The 17,821-nt window shown below is 53.9% G+C and overlaps 5 protein-coding genes across 5 annotated transcripts; 4 read left to right on the top strand and 1 right to left on the bottom strand.

The window, feature by feature from the left end:
• Positions 1 to 1,215: 1,215 nt before the first annotated feature.
• On the top strand, positions 1,216 to 3,171 carry Z520_01308 (uncharacterized protein; the record flags this gene model as incomplete). The annotated part of the gene is made up of 1 exon (XM_016771826.1): positions 1,216 to 3,171. The coding sequence occupies one exon, from the start codon at positions 1,216 to 1,218 to the stop codon at positions 3,169 to 3,171; it is 1,956 nt and encodes a 651-aa protein (XP_016636965.1).
• Positions 3,172 to 3,634: 463 nt separating this feature from the next.
• On the top strand, positions 3,635 to 4,799 carry Z520_01307 (uncharacterized protein; the record flags this gene model as incomplete). Its single annotated transcript, XM_016771825.1, has 3 exons — positions 3,635 to 4,028; positions 4,096 to 4,173; positions 4,231 to 4,799. The coding sequence occupies 3 exons, from the start codon at positions 3,635 to 3,637 to the stop codon at positions 4,797 to 4,799; spliced, it is 1,041 nt and encodes a 346-aa protein (XP_016636964.1).
• Positions 4,800 to 8,788: 3,989 nt separating this feature from the next.
• On the top strand, positions 8,789 to 9,814 carry Z520_01306 (uncharacterized protein; the record flags this gene model as incomplete). The annotated part of the gene is made up of 2 exons (XM_016771824.1): positions 8,789 to 9,361; positions 9,419 to 9,814. The coding sequence occupies 2 exons, from the start codon at positions 8,789 to 8,791 to the stop codon at positions 9,812 to 9,814; spliced, it is 969 nt and encodes a 322-aa protein (XP_016636963.1).
• Positions 9,815 to 10,824: 1,010 nt separating this feature from the next.
• On the top strand, positions 10,825 to 13,404 carry Z520_01305 (urease; the record flags this gene model as incomplete). Its single annotated transcript, XM_016771823.1, has 3 exons — positions 10,825 to 11,166; positions 11,229 to 12,905; positions 13,084 to 13,404. The coding sequence occupies 3 exons, from the start codon at positions 10,825 to 10,827 to the stop codon at positions 13,402 to 13,404; spliced, it is 2,340 nt and encodes a 779-aa protein (XP_016636962.1).
• Positions 13,405 to 14,570: 1,166 nt separating this feature from the next.
• Z520_01304 (uncharacterized protein) lies at positions 14,571 to 16,241 on the bottom strand (the record flags this gene model as incomplete). Its single annotated transcript, XM_016771822.1, has 2 exons — positions 14,571 to 16,073; positions 16,125 to 16,241. 2 exons carry the CDS (start codon positions 16,239 to 16,241, stop codon positions 14,571 to 14,573), a joined length of 1,620 nt encoding a protein of 539 aa, XP_016636961.1.
• Between the last annotated feature and the right edge of the window lie 1,580 nt (positions 16,242 to 17,821).

Raw genomic sequence — 17,821 nt, 5'->3', positions numbered from 1 at the left:
GTGGGAGGTAGAAGGTAGAAGGTAGCAGCTAGGGAGGTATTGCGGAAGAGCAGGTAGGGTTCGTATATTAATGAGGGGGATCGTTGAGGGTTTGACAGCTCCCGGATGGAATTCGAAGGAGTCCGCTAGATTTGCTGGTCAGTCGTCACCCACTGAGGGCGGCAAGGATCTCGCTTTTTAGCTTCAGGTACCACCAGACTGGAGACTGGCTGGAGACTGCGAGGCCAACAGCGAACAGGCTCCCTGAAGCCCGCCGCTGACGATGCTTATTCTTGAAAAGAATCTAGGCGTCAACTGACACAACCGTCGCCAGCCTGAAGGTTTCGACTTGCGGGAAGTGTCACCGGCTCTGCCTATTATACATTCGATATCCGACAGAAGAGCGGTACCTCGTTTGCGGTCCGAACAGTGAAGAGCAGCCAGAAGAGGGAAGACGATGGGGATTTGAATGAGAATTGACGGTGAATTGGCTCCAGACTGCCAGCAATCGCTGCGTTGGCACAATCCCATGGGCACTGACTCCTCAGACTTCCTGTTTGCTGTCCTCTTCTTTCACTTGAGCGACGATCAGGTCGACTGGGTCTGCCACATCACCAACCAGTGGATTTGCTCTTCCGAACCTCGAACCACTGTCACGTCCTCTATCACGACCATACCCGCTTTTCGCCTTTGGCGGTTTTCCCGTTCGTCAGGTGGCCAGGTCAGCCCGTGCATGACCCTGATGCCTGGGTGCAGCATTCGTCAACCGGACAAATAGGCGGCAAGCTTTTGCGCCATTACCTCTGAGGCTTCTCTACTGCCAATCCCCTTCTGGCCTGTGTTTCCGATACAACAGCCCCCTACGGGCCCTACCTCGCTCGAAAAATCCCTGCAGGTCATGGTTGTTGTTGGTCAGGATCCGTTCCGGGCAGCCTCTTGACTGGTCGCCTTTTCGAATGTCACCCCACGAATATGCCCATTCCCCTACGAGCTGAGCCTGTGGGGTAAGTGCCAGATCTTACAGCCTTGCAGTCGACCTGTTCGCCGCAAAGCCTCGACCGGTTGGTCGTTTTATGGGCGGCATTGACCATTATGTCGACGTTTAATGGTCTTGTCAAGGAATTTCCCAGTATCAGAATCGACTACTTCAGGCGTCATCCAGGAAGGCCAGCGCCTGCTGCCTATTTTCTCAGCCATGTCCATAGCGATCACTTGCTTGGGCTGGAGTCAGTCAAAATGCCCTTTGTGTATTGCTCGGCTACAACCAAGCGTATCCTGCTGAACATGGAAAAGTATCCCCATCGCATCAACTTTGCGAAGGGCATCCTTGAGGCCCGCAAACAGCACTATCGGCACCTGAAGACAGTCCTCAGACCACTGCCAATGAACACGGTCACGGCAATCGAGCTTGGCCCAAAACTAACAGTTCGGGTGACATTGCTGGACGCGAACCACTGTCCTGGTGCGGTCATGTTCCTGATTGAAGGCGATGGCAAGGCCATTCTTTACACGGGAGACATCAGGGCTGAACCGTGGTGGGTGAATTCGATTGTGCAAAACCCCGTCTTACTTCCGTATGCTTGCGGCTTGAAATTGCTTGACTGCCTCTATCTCGACACCACGTTTGCCACTCGCGATGAACCATACAGCAACTTCCCAACAAAAGCTGAGGGGCTGAAGGAGCTTCTTGAGAAAGTGATACAATGCCCTCCAGACACGATATTCTACTTTAGGGCGTGGACTCTGGGCTACGAGAACGTTTGGGTCGCTCTATCCAACACTTTGCAATCCCGGATCCATGTGAACGAATATCAGTTCCGGATATTTGGCGACGGCATTGAAAATCCTGGCGGTAATGACAGTGCTGCACTGACAGGCTTCACTGTCGGCAACAGTCAGCTTCCGGGTTGCCTCAGCCTGGACAGCACCGCAAGGATTCATAGCTGCGAACCCGGACTGGAGTGCCACTCTGAAATCAAAAAAATGAAGAACATCAAGTGGATAACTCCGATAATTTCGAGACTCAAAGATGGGACTGAGATCAGGGAGCTTGGGGCCGGAGGAGGCGCGAGAGACCTCTATCCCACGTCTGAATTGAAGGTCGAGGATCACGCTTCTGTCCAGCAGCTTATGAGCCTCTTTGCATCTTCCGTGGACGACGCCACGTCGAGGTTGAATATACTTCGAGCACTTGGACATTTCGGAGCCACAGGGGACTTGTCTCTCGCCCTCGAAGCACCAGACGATTTAGGACTTGACGAGAAGGGTCAGATCCAGCTGAAGGATTTTGTGCCCTTCCTAGCAAAGAGATACGGCGAGAAAGAGACTTCACTTCTAGAGCAGATGCACTCCACTCAAGAGTCAAGGCCTCGGATCGTGACAAGCGATACCATACACTTTCCTTATTCTCGCCATTCCTCATATAACGAGCTTCGTGATTTTGTTGGGTTGTTCCGACCCAGGGATATCTGCCCCTGTACCGTCTGCCCAGAGACTTGGACCGAGGAGCTCAGCATGCAAGCACTTTTCGGAGACCTCTGTTCAGAGCAAACATTCTACTTTGATCAAGAGACTAGAGAAGTAGTTGAAAAGTTGAGGGAAGGGAATGGTCCCAGGAGTGCTAGTGGCAAAAGGAAACGAGCCGACGACGATACTCAGGAGACAGAATCTCAGAATACCAACAATGACGATCATATAAGCGTGGGTGAAGAAATGGAGATTCTGAGCCCCCTCAAGAAGACTGCTGGGCTCAGAGATGCAGAGCCAGATCTAGAGAGCTGCAACCAAAAAGCGTATGAGCCAAACCCCGATGGCGTCCCTCAGGCCCGTGCAGCATTCCGGCAACGCCGAAGGAGCCTGGACTGCGACTTGTTGGAGGACGATACGAACGATGAGCCCTTGTCCCCCTCGGTCTTCGACAGTCAGCCAGGAGACCAACTCGTCCTATCTCATGAAGATATCGAAGAGCAGTCGTCGCGGCTCTCAGGAGCTCAGCGAGGACTACAAGGCCTATACAAGCTGGACAGCTTGTCCCTCGACGCGAAAGAGAAGTTAATACGGAGGCAAGAGAGGATCTGGGCATATAAGGCTGCAAAAAGATGCCTGGAACACAATGACAGCTCGGACTGGGATGCAATACCTTTGAGAAGTGTAGGCCACATTGGACATGATATTGAGGAGAACGAGCTGTGAGGAGCAAGGTGTATCAGAGGGAGATCTGGTAAAACAGCCCTGAAGTGGGTCTTTGATATAAATAACAAGCATGTCTACTCTGTAGAGTGCTCTGTATATATACATATAGATATTCATTAGATGCAAGCCGCTCTTCTGTGAAGTTGTAAGGCTTGCTCGGCCTTAAAAGGCTCGGATGCTGTAAAGGCCGAGGGAGCTTGTCAATTGGCTACGCGTGCCTGTGCTGCATCTCCAGCTCGGTGCTCCAAGCACCAAATCTCATTGTTGACGCCATCGCCATTTCCCTGGACGTCTCACAATCGCCTTTTTAATCTTCTCTGCTCCTCGTTCTTATCACCTCCTACCACACCAAAGCTCTTCCACCATGCTTGCTAGGTCGGTCCTGAGGTCCTGCGGGCCTCTTCGCCAGGTACGTCACCTTCCTCATGTCCCCTACTTTGTGAGAAGCACCCATGCTCCCTCAATGGACGCTGGTGGTCAATCTTCCAGCTTACAAATGAGCTCACAACGTCCCTCTTCTCGCGCGCAGAACTTCCGCACATACGCAACCGAAGCTCAGAAGCCGTCCTCCTCGTCGACGCCCTGGATCGTGGGCGCCGTTGCAGTCGGCGCAGGCGTCCTCGGCTACAATTTCCTAGGATCCAACAGCAAGACTGCCAAAGCCGACGCCCCCAAGCCCTCGGACGATGCGCAGAAAATGGACAAGCAGGGCGGTGAGCCCGGAAAGACCTTCACGGGCGGCGAGCAAGGGTTTGTCGATCTAAAGCTGGCCGAGATCATCCCGTACAACCACAACACCAAGCGGTTCAAGTTCGAGTTGCCGGAGAAGGAGCACGTCAGCGGATTGAACGTCGCTTGTAGGTTTTCAGAGGGATATTGAACTACATGTTGTTGGGTCATGGTCACTGATCTGTTTGCAAAAAGCTGCCATCATCACGAAATTCAAACCAGACGACCAGGAAAAGCCCGTCATCAGGCCATACACGCCCATCAATGATGAAGGTAAACCGTCCCCTTTCCAGTCTACCGTCTTTCTCCCAACTCACTTGACTCCTGCAGACGTGAAAGGCTATCTCGAACTCCTGATCAAAGTCTACCCCAAGGGGCCAATGTCCGAACACATCCACTCCATGAAACCAGGTGACAGCCTCTCGTTCAAAGGTCCCATCCCAAAATACCCCTGGCAACCAAACAAGCACGACCACATCACGCTCATCGCCGGTGGTACGGGTATAACGCCAATGTACCAGTTGATCCGCGCCATCTTCAAGAACCCGGAGGACAAGACCAAAGTATCGCTCGTCTTTGGAAACATCAAGGAAGAAGACATCCTACTCAAGCAGGAGCTGTCGTCGCTGGAGAACGAGTTCCCCCAGCGGTTCCGGTGCTTCTTTACCCTGGACAACCCGCCCGAGAGCTGGCCGTACGGCAAAGGGTTCATCACCAAGGAATTGTTGAAGGAGGTCATCCCGGATCCGAAGAGCGAGAATATTAAGATCTTTGTGTGTGGGCCCCCGGGCATGTACAAGGCGATCAGTGGAGCGAAGACGTCTCCGCAAGATCAAGGCGAGTTGACTGGCATACTGAAGGAGCTGGGCTACACCAAGGAACAAGTGTTTAAATTTTAGTCTTTGGCGTGTTGAAGCATCCCATTCTTTCGTCAATGGAGATGGATTTCCGGGAAAGAATGAAGAGGCTGAAAAGACCAGGAAGAGAGAGAGGAGATCACGAGATGAGGGGGAGAAGAGAATGTTTAGCGGAAAAAGAATGAACAAGAGGCTGTACTGGAAAAAAAGTATACAACAGTCACCTAAACTTTGTACATATAGAGGAACCTAGAGACAGACTTGCTCGATCGCGTGAACCATCCACTCGCCCTATACAAAGACAAAATCGAGTAGATTGTCAATACGGAAGCTTTCGGTACCATTCCAATGTGGCTTGCTGCCTTCGCCCTCCCTTCTCACCCCCTTCCTGCTTGGTTCGTTCTCAGATCTTCTCTCGAGAGGGGGGAGTCCGGCCAGCCACTTGGACACTAGCTTTGAACAAAAAAATAAGAACAATGAGTGCTCTTACGCGAAAGTTCTGCTTCTCGGGCTCGCATGGTGTAACGGGTCACTGAAGGAAAATAATTTCGGGTCTCGTATCGCAAACCACATCCGAGACTCCTCGTGTTATTCGTCGATTGGATCCTCTCGAAGGGGGGTTGGACAAGTTGGTGGTTGTTGGGTGCGACTGAGCAGAAAGGACTTTCTCGAGCGGGATGTCGAATATAACCTACCTAGGTTCATAGGGAGGCGCGAGGTTGATCGGCCTCCTTTTCTCTCTCTCTCTTATAGGCAATAAGACTTTTATACGATGACGAACGTCCAAGACTCTCTCGTCGAGTCTGGATTCGTCTTCAGGCCGTTCTATAGGAATGGGCATCCAGGAAGCAGAAGTTCAAGCGTCGACTCATGAGGCGGTCTGGCCTTATCCCGTCCTCGACACCGATGGCTTTTCTATCGTTCTCGCGTTCGGAAATCTACCCTGATGCAGTGATCCCTGGCAGCTGCGTAAGCTTGGATATGAGCATGAAAAGAGAGACTGAATAGGTCCTTTATGGGTGGCGCGGCGTGGACTGTGGTCTGAAAACTCAGCCTCGAGCGGGGTCCAGACTAGGCGTGCTAGGCTACAATCTACCTAGGTAGCCTTGCAGGAAGGTCCTCACCCTACGAGTACCTTGTACGGGTTAGCCGCTCTGGTCCTCGAATCCGCCAATGATGCCGACGCCGCAGCGGAGTTTGCGAGGGCATACCCTCACCATAACACCCATGTATTTCCCTTTCTATGCTGGGATGCAGGTGACGAGGTAGTTACAAGTGCTCCAGTAGCGTTGATAAACACTTGGATGATCGAAAAATAAATCTGCATGAGTCTGTCAACCGGGTCAGTAAGATTGACGGTATTGGTAATACATGGTCACAAGTCGACATTGTTGAATCACGAGTTGTGCACATCATATGGTGGAGGAGAAAAAGGATATTGAGAGCAGGATCTCCGTTAATGCTTCTGGTGGGCTTCAGTGCAGCATGGCAGGGCTGGGGGTGCTCAAGAACGGGGGCAAGATGCTGTATGAGCGTGCTGTTCTGCGTTATCTGCAAACGGGTCCAGGGTTATTATTTGGTATGACAATCCAGTTAAGCCGAGGACTTCTTGTTGAGTTAGAGCTGCAGAGAGTTGGCTGCCCCCAATGCAGGTACCACTGAAAAGACGGGCCATGCTCTGGAGCAAGGGAGAGATGCACGGGGAAAGGCACCTCTGCGCCTAAGAACAGGGTACGTAGAAGTGCTTGGAGAGTGCGAGATATCTGCTGTAGCTGGCGGATTATGGTTGAGGTCCAGGCGACAGAACGCAGTGAAGGCTCGGGGTCGCCCCGATGGGCTCCTCGCTATTGCCATGCTTGCTGCCAGTCGCAGGTTGCGGAGTTCATGGTACAGAGGGGCATGCCTACAACGACCTCCGTAGATGCCCCGGAACAGGAGCACCAGGCGCACCTCAGCAATGAGGTAAAGGCGGGACGCCGTGAAGAGAGGCGCCGATGAGGGGGGACGAAAGGCCCTTTGTCGGTCTCGTCTAATCGAGATTGGAGAGTAATTACCCCCAGCTAGTTTGGCAACGCCACGAAAGGCCAGAAGTAGAAGGACAAGAGCGCCTGTGGAAGCTGCCGGGGGTAGAGCTTGCCGGACGGTGGTGGCCACGAAATAACAGGCATGACCGGGGGTGCCAGGGCCTTCACAAGACACGGTGGACAGGATCCGGCTCGGGCGGGTCGTTGGATGGAGTGATGGGCCTGGGACGCCCAAAAGGGACAGCCAACAAAGATGCTGCCAGGCGCTGATTTGTCGGGAGCGACGGGGACTGTTGGGGGTCCAGAGCAACAGTCTTCGTAGCCGTCACCACTGTGGCTGTCAACTGAAATTAAGACGGTCGACTAAGCCGTGGGCTGGGCGCTTTCAGCCTGAAGATGTCCGTCAGACAGGCTCCAAAATCTCGACGTAGGCGACCGCCCAGAAGCGCTTATGCAGCTTGATGGGGCGCCGATGATCCAAATTGCGAGTCCAAGGCCGTGCAGGGTGGTCTGACTGGCAATCCCGCTGTGCTGCCAGCTTCCAGAGATTCCGGAGCTTCCCAGCTTGAGCTCTGCCAGCTGGGTTTCAGAGCCGCCCTTTAAGCTTGCTCGGTGTTGCCTACCAGCCCTCCCCCAACTCCCGTCATTGTGCTCCCAACAGCGGTGTTGGTTTCGCTGCTCGCTATGATGTTTTGTTAGTCAAGCGGAAGTCCTCGTTTTGGGCAACGCGAGAGCGTGAATGCCAGGGCAGCTCTGTCCTCACAGACTCTTTCTAAGAGACCGGACGGTGAACAACGCGAGAAGCATAAGCAAACGATTTGCATCTGTCAGACTGGCACCGAAAAGTGCGGACTGGGGCAGGGCACAGCGCCTGCAGCTCGAGGAGTTGGAGAGGATGCGGTGTCGTTGAGATGTCTCTGAGGGGAAGCTTCGTATCCTGCATAACCAGTTCACGGCACCAAGCAATGCCTGTGGTCGGCAGTGAACGAGGGCTGGGTTCCAAATGCAGAGTACAAGTCCAGCGAGTGAGCCTAGGCTAGGCTGTTTTAGCTTGCAGGAGAAGCAGGGTTTGGGGGTAAACAAGCCCATGTGTTGCAGCAGAGAGAGGTGACCTGTGCCCTCGGGGGCGAATAATACTGAAGCCTACAAGTTTAGAGCCGGCACAGTGCAGGAGCTTCAGCGAGGCAGCTCCAGTTAGGAGCCAATTAGACCTGAGAAGGCACCCTTAGCGGCGCGACAGTGGGGTTTGCAGGACACCGAAACAAGCAGCCTACAGAGAGCATCCCGGCATCCTTAGAGGCCGAACAGAAGGCGAGGGGGGCACGGGGGTTTAAAAAAAGAGGGGGGAGCTGCGAGGTGGTCGTGATCAATCCTCCCGCTGCTGCTGGTTTTTTTCCCTCTCTCGCTCTTCACCCTCAGGGTTGATCCAGCGGCTGCCCAAGCACCTCGCTCGCCCACTTAAACAAGCCGCCCCCCCGCTGCCCTCGCCCTCGCCCCCGTTTCCTTTCTGCATCTTCCACCTCTCGCTTTCATCCCAGACGGCCCTCGCGTTCTGGCTTCAACTTCCCGCCACCCATCCTTTAGTTAAAGCTCAGCCTTACAACCTCCCATCGCTGTCGCTTACAGGCGCCTGCATTGTCAATTGCCCAAACCATTAGCACATACCTACCTGTAAGGTGCCATGGCGAAGAAGACACACGATCCAGAGTCTGCGACGACTCAGGTCAATATCGCTGATTTCCAGCGAACTCGAGATTCGGTACGTGAGACCAATTTTTGGGGATATATTCCTCTTCCTGTTGTTCATCCTGCCTCACCACCCACAACACGCGTCAGACCAACCGTGACAAACCCTCAACCCCGCGACGAGGCTCTACCCCGACTCGCATTCAACCACAACACATACCTCACTGTCTCTCCCCATCTGCACCTCACCTCACTGTCGCTCGCACAATTTCCAATTTATGTAGCACACATCCTTGGTTCTATGGTTTGTTGCCTTTCGCCATGTCTTCAAGCCCGGGTCGTGTCAACCTGAGTGCCGCACATATTGAGTTCGGGCACCTGTTGAACCGTGCCGCCATCAGATGCGTTGATGTTCTTACTGAAGATTTGGCTGGCCTTGGCGAGCTTGTTCACGAAGTGCAAAATGATCGAGTGGCATTTACTCACACATACCATCAGGTCATTGTTGCTCTTGCAACACTCCAGTCCTCTGTCCAAGACCTCTCTCGCGCCTACATTCAGCATGCCAACACCGTCCTCACCCCTGGCAAACACGGCCTGAACCCCATTGACGCCAACCTCACCAGTATCCTTACCGAATCAGGACTCTTGAGCGCTCGCCCTGCCGATGCTGCTCCAGCTGCTGCACCCGAACCAGAGGTCGATGGGAAGAAGAAGCGCAAGCGGACACCGCATGATCCTAACGCACCAAAGCGTGCCCTGACCCCATACTTCCTCTACATGCAAAGTGCTCGTGCCACTATTGCGAAGGAATTGGGCGACTCAGCGAAGCCGAAGGAAGTTGCAGATGAAGGAACGCGTAGATGGACCGAGATGAGCCCTGCTGAGAAGAGCGTACGTCTCTTGCCGGTATCTGTTCGTCGTTGCTAGCACTCGCTGACCTCCGCACAGATTTGGGATGACAAGTACCAGAAGAACCTGGCTGCATACCGCGTCAAGATGGCAGCTTACAAAGCCGGTCAACCCGTCCCTGACGACGAAACTGCAGCGCGTCTGGTTGAGATGGGTAAAGCTCCTGAGCACATCGCTGGTCTCGATGCCGAAGCAGAGACGGAGGAAGAGCCAGTTGAGGAAGAAGAAGACGAGGAAGAGGCTCCAGCTCCAGCTCCCGAGCCTACACCTCCGAAATCCAAGAGACGCAAGACCAAAGACGCCGAACCTACTCCCAGCAAAGCAACTCCCAAGGCCGAAGCCAAGTCCCCAGAGAAGGATAGGAAGTCGAAGAAGAGCAGGAGGGAAGCTGCTGCCCCAACCAAGGTCGAGAAGTCCAAAAAGTCTAAGAAATGAATGCACTCGAACGATCCTGGTGGGGAGTGACGCTTGTTTGTGGGTGCGTGCACATGATCATTCGTTATGGGTTTCGGTTTTCGGTCTGGAGAATCTTTTGATTCAAGAACTCGACTCTCGCTGCCATGAGGTTGTTCTCCTGTCGTGGAGTGTTCATAATGAAAGGCGGTTCCTGTTCGGCGCATTGCAGAAATAGTATTGAGCGCCATGCAAAGGGCCGAGTAACTAGTCTGTGCAACGCCGTCAATGTTGAAATGTCCTTGAAGCTGCTCCCAATGCCCTGGCTTGAGCGTTCCTGTGATAATCTTCTCAACGGACGCGATAGATGACGCACCAGGACAAAACAAAGTTCCTGTCTTGATCTCTTCTCCACACTAAGCCCCCACGCATGTGTTTACGAAGTTTGCAGCCATTGAGGACTTGTTGCGAAAGAACCACTTGAAGGCCTCCTAGTGGCACGAACTATGGGGTTCTTTTCTTATCCAGACCTGCCCTCATGCCACTTCAAGCTCTTCCGTTGCCCCGCATGGCCCCTCGACCATGACAGGCTGAATCGACATAGATAAAAGACATTGCCTCCCTGATGGGACAACGATGAAATTCTTCGAAGCCGAAGTTCTTACCTGCAAGCGCCTCTGTTAGGGGCAGTGTCCAATATGCAGCTCGTTCCAAAAGAGGTGCGAATGTTCTGGGAGAGTCTATGACCTGGAAGAGGCCTGTCACTGACTTCTTCGACTCCTGTTACAGTTAGATAAGCTTGTTATATCCCAGCTCGGCTTTTTAGCACAAAGAAGACTTGCTCGAGGTGTTAAGTTGAACCATTCGGAGGCTTGCGTATGAGACTCTCTGGAAGAGGACCTCGGAAAAATGGACTGATCTGCTCTGTAGGCGCTTATCGCCAGCAATTTGCAAGAGGTATTGTCAAAGAGCTCAGCGATCGCGAACCACATCTCCTAATGATCGGGTTGTTCTAGCTGATTCGCGATGGAAACCACACGGTTGCCGACCTCATGTCCATTGGGAAGACCATGCTTGGTCGACGACATGTCCTTCCCTCTGTTCTCTCCACCTTGACCGAGCTACAAGTCGAGGGTACCTTCAAGACTGGCACTTACCTCGTCACTGTCCATCACCCAATCAGTTCCGACGATGGAGATCTTGAAAAGGCTCTTTATGGAAGCTTCCTTCCTGTGCCATCGAAGGACGCATTTCCCTTGCTAGACGAAAGTGAGTATGATAGTAAGAAAATGCCAGGTGCCGTTGTTCCGGTCAAGGAAGGCAAGATTACGTTGAACGAGGGACGGAAGAGAATCCAGTTAAAGGTCACTAGCAAGGGCGATAGACCAATACAGGTATCGACGAACCCCGGCTCTGTCAGGTATTATTCCCAAGGCTGACTATCTTGGTTCTACAGATTGGCTCTCATTATCACTTTATTGAAACAAATCCGCAACTTGAATTTGACAGAGGCAGAGCATATGGTTTCCGTTTGGACATCCCAGCAGGGACTTCGGTCCGTTTCGAACCTGGAGACACAAAGACAGTCACACTGGTCGAAATTGCAGGCAACAAGACGATACATGGCGGAAACAACCTCGCTTCGGGTCCTGTTGATGTATCTCGTGCGGAAGAAATCGTGCAGAAACTTCAGCAAGCTGGATTTGCCCATGTTACTGAACCCGCCGGTGACTTGGCCCATATAGACGTCGCATCCATGACCCGTGCAGACTATGCCGGCATGTTCGGTCCCACGACTGGCGATCTTGTCCGGTTGGGGACGACAGACCTCTGGATCAAAGTCGAAAAGGACTTGACAGTCTACGGTGAAGAATGCAAGTTCGGTGGCGGGAAAACTCTTCGAGAAGGCATGGGACAAGCATCTGATCGGAAAGATGCTGATGTGCTCGACACTGTCATCACAAATGCCCTTATTGTCGACTGGTCCGGCATCTACAAGGCTGATGTTGGAATCAAGGACGGTCTCATTGTGGGCATTGGCAAGGCTGGCAATCCGGACGTCATGGAGGGCGTCCATCCCAACATGATAGTTGGCAATGGCACCGATGTCATCGCAGGCGAGCACAGCATCCTCACCGCGGGGGGTATCGACTCGCACATTCATCTCATCTGTCCTCAACAGGCCTATGAATCTGTCGCGGCCGGCATAACCACTTACTTAGGAGGTGGCACCGGACCTAGCACAGGTACCAACGCAACGACCTGCACGCCCGGAAAATGGCACATGAAACAGATGCTTCAAGCGATCGACTCTCTTCCCATCAATTACGGTATCACAGGTAAAGGAAATGACAGCTCACCGGTTTCCCTCCGCGAGCAGTGCGAAGCTGGTGCCTGCGGTCTCAAATTACATGAAGACTGGGGCACCACTCCGGCCGCGATCGATACCTGTCTATCAGTATGTGATGAATACGACGTCCAATGCCTCATCCACACCGACACGCTCAACGAGTCTGGCTTCGTGGAATCCTCCATCGCCGCGTTCAAGGGCCGGACCATCCACACGTACCACACCGAGGGTGCTGGCGGCGGGCACGCGCCCGACATCATTTCCGTGGTTGAACACGCCAACGTCCTTCCTTCGTCGACGAATCCCACGAGACCGTTCACGAGGAACACGTTGGACGAGCACCTGGACATGCTGATGGTCTGTCACCACCTGTCCAAAAACATTCCCGAGGATGTCGCCTTTGCGGAATCGCGCATTCGCGCAGAGACCATCGCCGCCGAAGACGTGCTCCACGACTTGGGTGCTATCTCCATGATGTCGTCCGACTCGCAGGCCATGGGTCGCTGCGGTGAGGTCATCCTTCGGACGTGGAACACGGCGCACAAGAACAAACAGCAGCGTGGCACGCTGAAGGAAGACGAGGGCACCGACGCGGACAACTTCCGAGTCAAGAGGTATGTGAGTAAGTATACGATCAACCCGGCGATCGCGCAGGGGATGAGTCACTTGGTGGGCAGCGTCGAGGTGGGCAAAGTGGCCGACCTGGTGCTTTGGAAGCCGAGCATGTTTGGGACGAAGCCGAGTTTGGTGGTCAAGGGAGGAATGATCAACTATGCGCAAATGGTACGTACGCCCTTCCAAAGCATAGACGACACACTCTCCATTGCCGCATTATGTTTGCGATGCGCATATCATGAACCATCTCACATCCCTCCTCGTCCCCTATTGTGTCCCCAGCCTTGTGCGCCTTTCTACCCCCAGCCTTCTCCCGTCCGACTTCCCTCTAACCCTTTCCTAACAGGGCGACCCCAACGCCTCGATCCCCACGGTCCAACCGGTCCTCATGCGGCCCATGTTCGGCGCGCACGTCCCCTCACGGAACATCACCTTCGTCTCCCAACACTCTCTGACATCCGGCGTCGTGGCGAGCTACAACCTCTCGAAACGCGTCGAGGCCGTCAAGAACTGCCGCAACGTCGGCAAAAAGGACATGAAGTTCAATGACACCACGCCGAAGATGAAGGTCGACCCGGAGAGCTACAGGGTCGAGGCTGACGGCGTGCACTGTACCGCTGCACCGGCGGAGGTGGTCCCGTTGGGGCAGACTTATTATGTTTACTGAGTTTGGACACACACACCGTGACACAATACCGTGTAGTTGGTCCGAGAATCCGCTGGAGTAGGACAGGGAGAGGGGAGGCGAGGATAGGATTCGAGAAGCAAGCGCGCTGTGAATGAGCTCAAGAGTCTTTTTGTGGGGTTTGAGTCGCCCCCCCCCCCCCCCCCCGCCCCACCAGTCGAGATACTATATCACGAAAGAAAAATCAATGGCTTATTTCATGCCGAACATTGGCATCAAGCAATATCTAGGTATGCTCCGTTTCAACGCTTTAGCTTCCTGGCTAGCTAGTTAGGTATTACTTTGTCCCGAGTGTGTAGAAGCTCAATACACACAGCCTTGTTACCCTTGCCCTACCCTGCCCTGCCCTGCCCTGCCCTGCGGCCCCGCTCATCTCGTCCGGTTCAGGGTCAGGGGGACTCCAGATATCCCAATCCCTCATCGTGGATTTCTCAACGAGGCCCTCGGAAAATCATGTCAGAGCGCCTGGGTGTCGTCCAGAACATTGGATACATGGGTCCCACCACCCGTATGCATATGCGCGCCGAGGAATACCTAGGTATTGTCTATCAAAAGCGCCAACGTAGAGGCCGCCCAAGTATATCCAGGTATATATACTGCATATAATGGAGGCACCCCAGGGGGCAGCAGAACAAGAGGTTCCGAGTCGGGACAATTTATCTGGACCTTGAAATAAATGATTGAGAAATCGCAGAGACTTTCAGGACAGGTTTAGAAGCCGAGTTTTTGAACTTGTTCACAATGAGCAAGCGTAACTATACTAACCATGTCGAGCTGCGAAGCTAACCCATCCGTGCTGTAATAGTCACCCCCAAAAGTTTTGTATTCCAGAAGAGCAAAAGAAGAGAAGGACCACAGCAATCCGCGCTCATTTGCTACGCGGTCTTGTCCTCCCAGGCACTGAACACAGTCGAAAGGCATGTTTGTATGCTCGTAGGCCGCCGAACAAAATCTTCTTCACTAAGCCAAGAACCCCCCGCCTGCAGTAGGGTCTGTCCTTCACTTGCAGGTCATCCCGTCTTCATCTCGTTAATTCGTGCGCTTCTTATCCTCGTAGACCCAAGCAGTCGTCGTTTCGTTCGTATCCGTCATATCGTGGCCATCAATTGTTGGTCCGTTTCGCAATGCAACTTCGCTCAAACAAGGGTTCAAGCCGTTGCAGTAAAGTTGCCACGCCCATTTTGGGCCCGGTGACGGTCGATGGGACTCAATGGATCGGCGGTAGGGTATTTTCGCCCTTGCACGCCCGTTACGGTGGCAATCCTTGGAGTCGGCTGTAGCGGTCGCCTCTGCGCATTCCCTCGGTCCCAATCTGAGGGCCGTTGCCTATGGTCACTTCCACTGCTGCTTTCTCGCGTCAATGGTTCGAAGTTTGCTTGGTCTGGGTAACGTATAGACGGCGCGCGTGGGTCAAACTGTGCCTGGGCATTTTCTGGAATGGGTGTGGCGGGAGTAGTACTGGGGGTGTCGTTATCCCAGACTGTTTCACGCCATTGCGGTGGACGGCCTCCCCCGTAAGGCTGTTGAGGCTGGGGTGGGGGCTTGATCGCACGAGGTGGGTAGTACTCGGGCCGCAAGGGTTGCGAAGATTTGGATGCAGGGCCAGGTGCGCGGTAACCTGCGTCGGAAGAATGGCGACGTTTGTGCGACGACTTCATGAAGGAGGGTACCCATAAGGAGGAGCGGCGGCTCTTTCGGTCTTCGTCAGACCTGCGATGATGCCGACCCATCTGTGAGGCCTCGGAACTTCCTTCGCTGCCGGTATCTTCGTCTACAGTTGAGGGACTGCGCGCGGGAGAGCGGTACGGCGCATTGTTGTACCCGGACGAAGGACGTCGCCCGGGCTGCTCTGATGGGGCAGTCCCTTGTCTCCGATTTGAGGGGCTATTTGACGAGGTCTTGTGGTGACCGGGAGGGACCGTGGTTGTGCGCGACCGCTGGCGCGACGGAGGTTTTGGTGATGGCCTTTGAGCTGAGTGGCTGCGGGTCTTCCTTGCTTCGTATTGATTCCGTGGATCCCAAGGCCTCTCTCCCGATGGCGAAGGGAAATCGGGTACACTGCTCCGTCTGCGATGGATATCAGTCAGATGGTCTTGGTCGTCGCGAGAGCTGCTACGTGGAGGCCTTGTTGGACGGCCTGTCTGAGCGCCAGAGAAATAGCCGTCTCGTCGATCATAGGCCTCAAGGTGCGGGGACTGATAAGGGGAGTTTTTTAAGCGCCGCACATTGTAGTTTTCCTGGTTCAGTTTGCCAGTCACCAGCTTGTGCCATCTCTCCATCTCTTCATCTGGCCTGGCCGGGAAGACGTCGTTGGGGATGTATTTTGGGTAGGTTCCGCCATTGGGCATGGGGACATTCCAGAGCTGAACGGCTTTCTGAATGAAACCCACATTCTCCTCGGGGCAGAGGAGAAGCTGGATTGTTTGCCAACGAGCAAATCCAGCCGGGGTCAGACATGGGATTCGGGGAGATTCGAAGGGACTTGGGGTAGGCTGCAGAGAGTGAAAGCAGCCGAGAGTTTGGTACATGAAGGAGAGGGCGCCATCGGAGGATTTGAGGAAGAGCGAGTCGTAGTTGCCGCCGACGGCTCGGTAGAATGCGGCGAGACGTGGTGGAGTGAGTTCGTTGTCAGGTCCGGGCTCCAGGGTCGCCTGTTTGGCCAGTAAGCAGGTTGACGTCGATGTACAGTGGTATAGACTTACTATGACTTTGGCAAACCCCAGACACAGCTGTTCGAACTGTAGTGTTGCGCTTTTGTCTGGATTGATCAGATATCTCCAAAATCCAGGAGCGGCACCCGCAGACTGGTTGGGCTCCATTATTGCGAAGGAGCACAGTAGGTGCAGCTGATAATCACAGCTGGGATCTTGGTTGATTTTGGCGTTGACTTTGCTCTCATGGTCAGTTGGCCCATTCGCACAGTTGCAAGGACACTAAATAGGTAGAGACGTCGGAGGAGGAGCGAAGAGGACCAGGCTGTCTGGTAGGGGACTTTGTAGAGGAGTAAGGACTGGTCGCAATGGAGCAAGTGGCAGATGGCAGATGTCGAGTCTCTCTGATCCAAGAAGAGGAGATCGGGTGGCTTGGGCGCGGGAGCGGGAGCAGGAGCAGGAGCAGGAGCAGGAGCAGGAGTCCGTGATCAGTTGAAATGAGTCCAAGAAGATGGGAGGATATGGATGTGATTCAATAATGCAGAGAGAGGATCGTGGGAAACTCATGAGAAGTCATGCAAGCTGCCGGGTTGTGGTTTGTTCACCGCTTGACTGTGCCACAATTGTCACCCCCCGCGATATGGTCGCAGGCTCGCGGGTCGCAGGTCGCAGCCCTTCAAGCTTCCCGCTTCCTTGGTGTCACTAGTCGCTCTAGTCAAGACGGTGGATTGTTCCAAGAAGCTGCCTCGCCTGTCAAGCATCTGTCCAAATGTACATCTTGCCATGGCACTGGGTCTCCCCCGTGCGTGCCCGTCATCGTGCAGATGATTCTCCAAGACTGATGATCTGCTGCCTGCCAGGCATTCGCCCCCATTGACTATCACGACCATCTGACTGGTGGGTATTGCGATAATTCCTCAAAGATATGGATAGCATTGGCCCAATTCTCCCCATTTTGTCAGTGTCACAGGCATTCCCCCAATTGGTGCCTGATTCTATTCCCATTGCAGTGTTGCGGGTGCTTAGCTGTGAGGCTTAGGCTAAAGAGTCTCCAGATCTGTTGATGCCCTATGACCCGGTAGCACTTGACTCTCCCACTCGTCCTCAATGCATGGCGTACTCCGCAGTCCCATCTCTACTGATCCTCATTTCAGTGGCCAGATCAGCCGACTACGAGGTACATCGACGCTGAGCAGGTCGATTGGAACTATGCCCCATCCTGCCACCTCACCATCACCTACCTAGGCATACATAGTCATTGATTCTTTTCCAACATGACCAGCTTCCTCAGCCTCCCCTCTGAAATTCGCCAAACAATCTACGACCTCAGTCTCCCGGCACAGCAACTCAAAGTCCAGGCTTTCTACGACCCGGCATGGAACAATGCTGAGAGACCGGCCGGCATCCCGGGCCTGTTCTTCGTCAACAAAGCCGTCTCCGAGGAAGCTGCCGCCGTCTTCTATTCTCGCGCCGTGCTCAATGTCGCCCCCTTGCGCGTCGCTTCTTATCTCTCTCATTCTTTGCCCCGCGGCGGTCCAAAGATCAACCTAGCCTTTGGCTTGGATGTCGCGTTTTCCTCGTGCCCGCATCGTCACCTGCAACGCATCAACAAATCGCACATCTACAGCGGCCAGCACGATGCCATCTCGGCCGAAGCATATGAAGCGCTCCTCCGTTGGCTTGTCGAAAACACCGCCGTGCAGACCATTCATTTGTCTCAACGCCTGAGAGCGAGGTTGCGAGGCGCA

The sequence above is a fragment of the Fonsecaea multimorphosa genome (assembly GCF_000836435.1).
Source record: "Fonsecaea multimorphosa CBS 102226 unplaced genomic scaffold supercont1.2, whole genome shotgun sequence".
Taxonomy (NCBI): Eukaryota; Fungi; Ascomycota; class Eurotiomycetes; order Chaetothyriales; family Herpotrichiellaceae; genus Fonsecaea; species Fonsecaea multimorphosa.
Note: the sequence above shows the minus strand (reverse complement) of the source record. Positions and strands in the feature narration are given on the sequence as shown.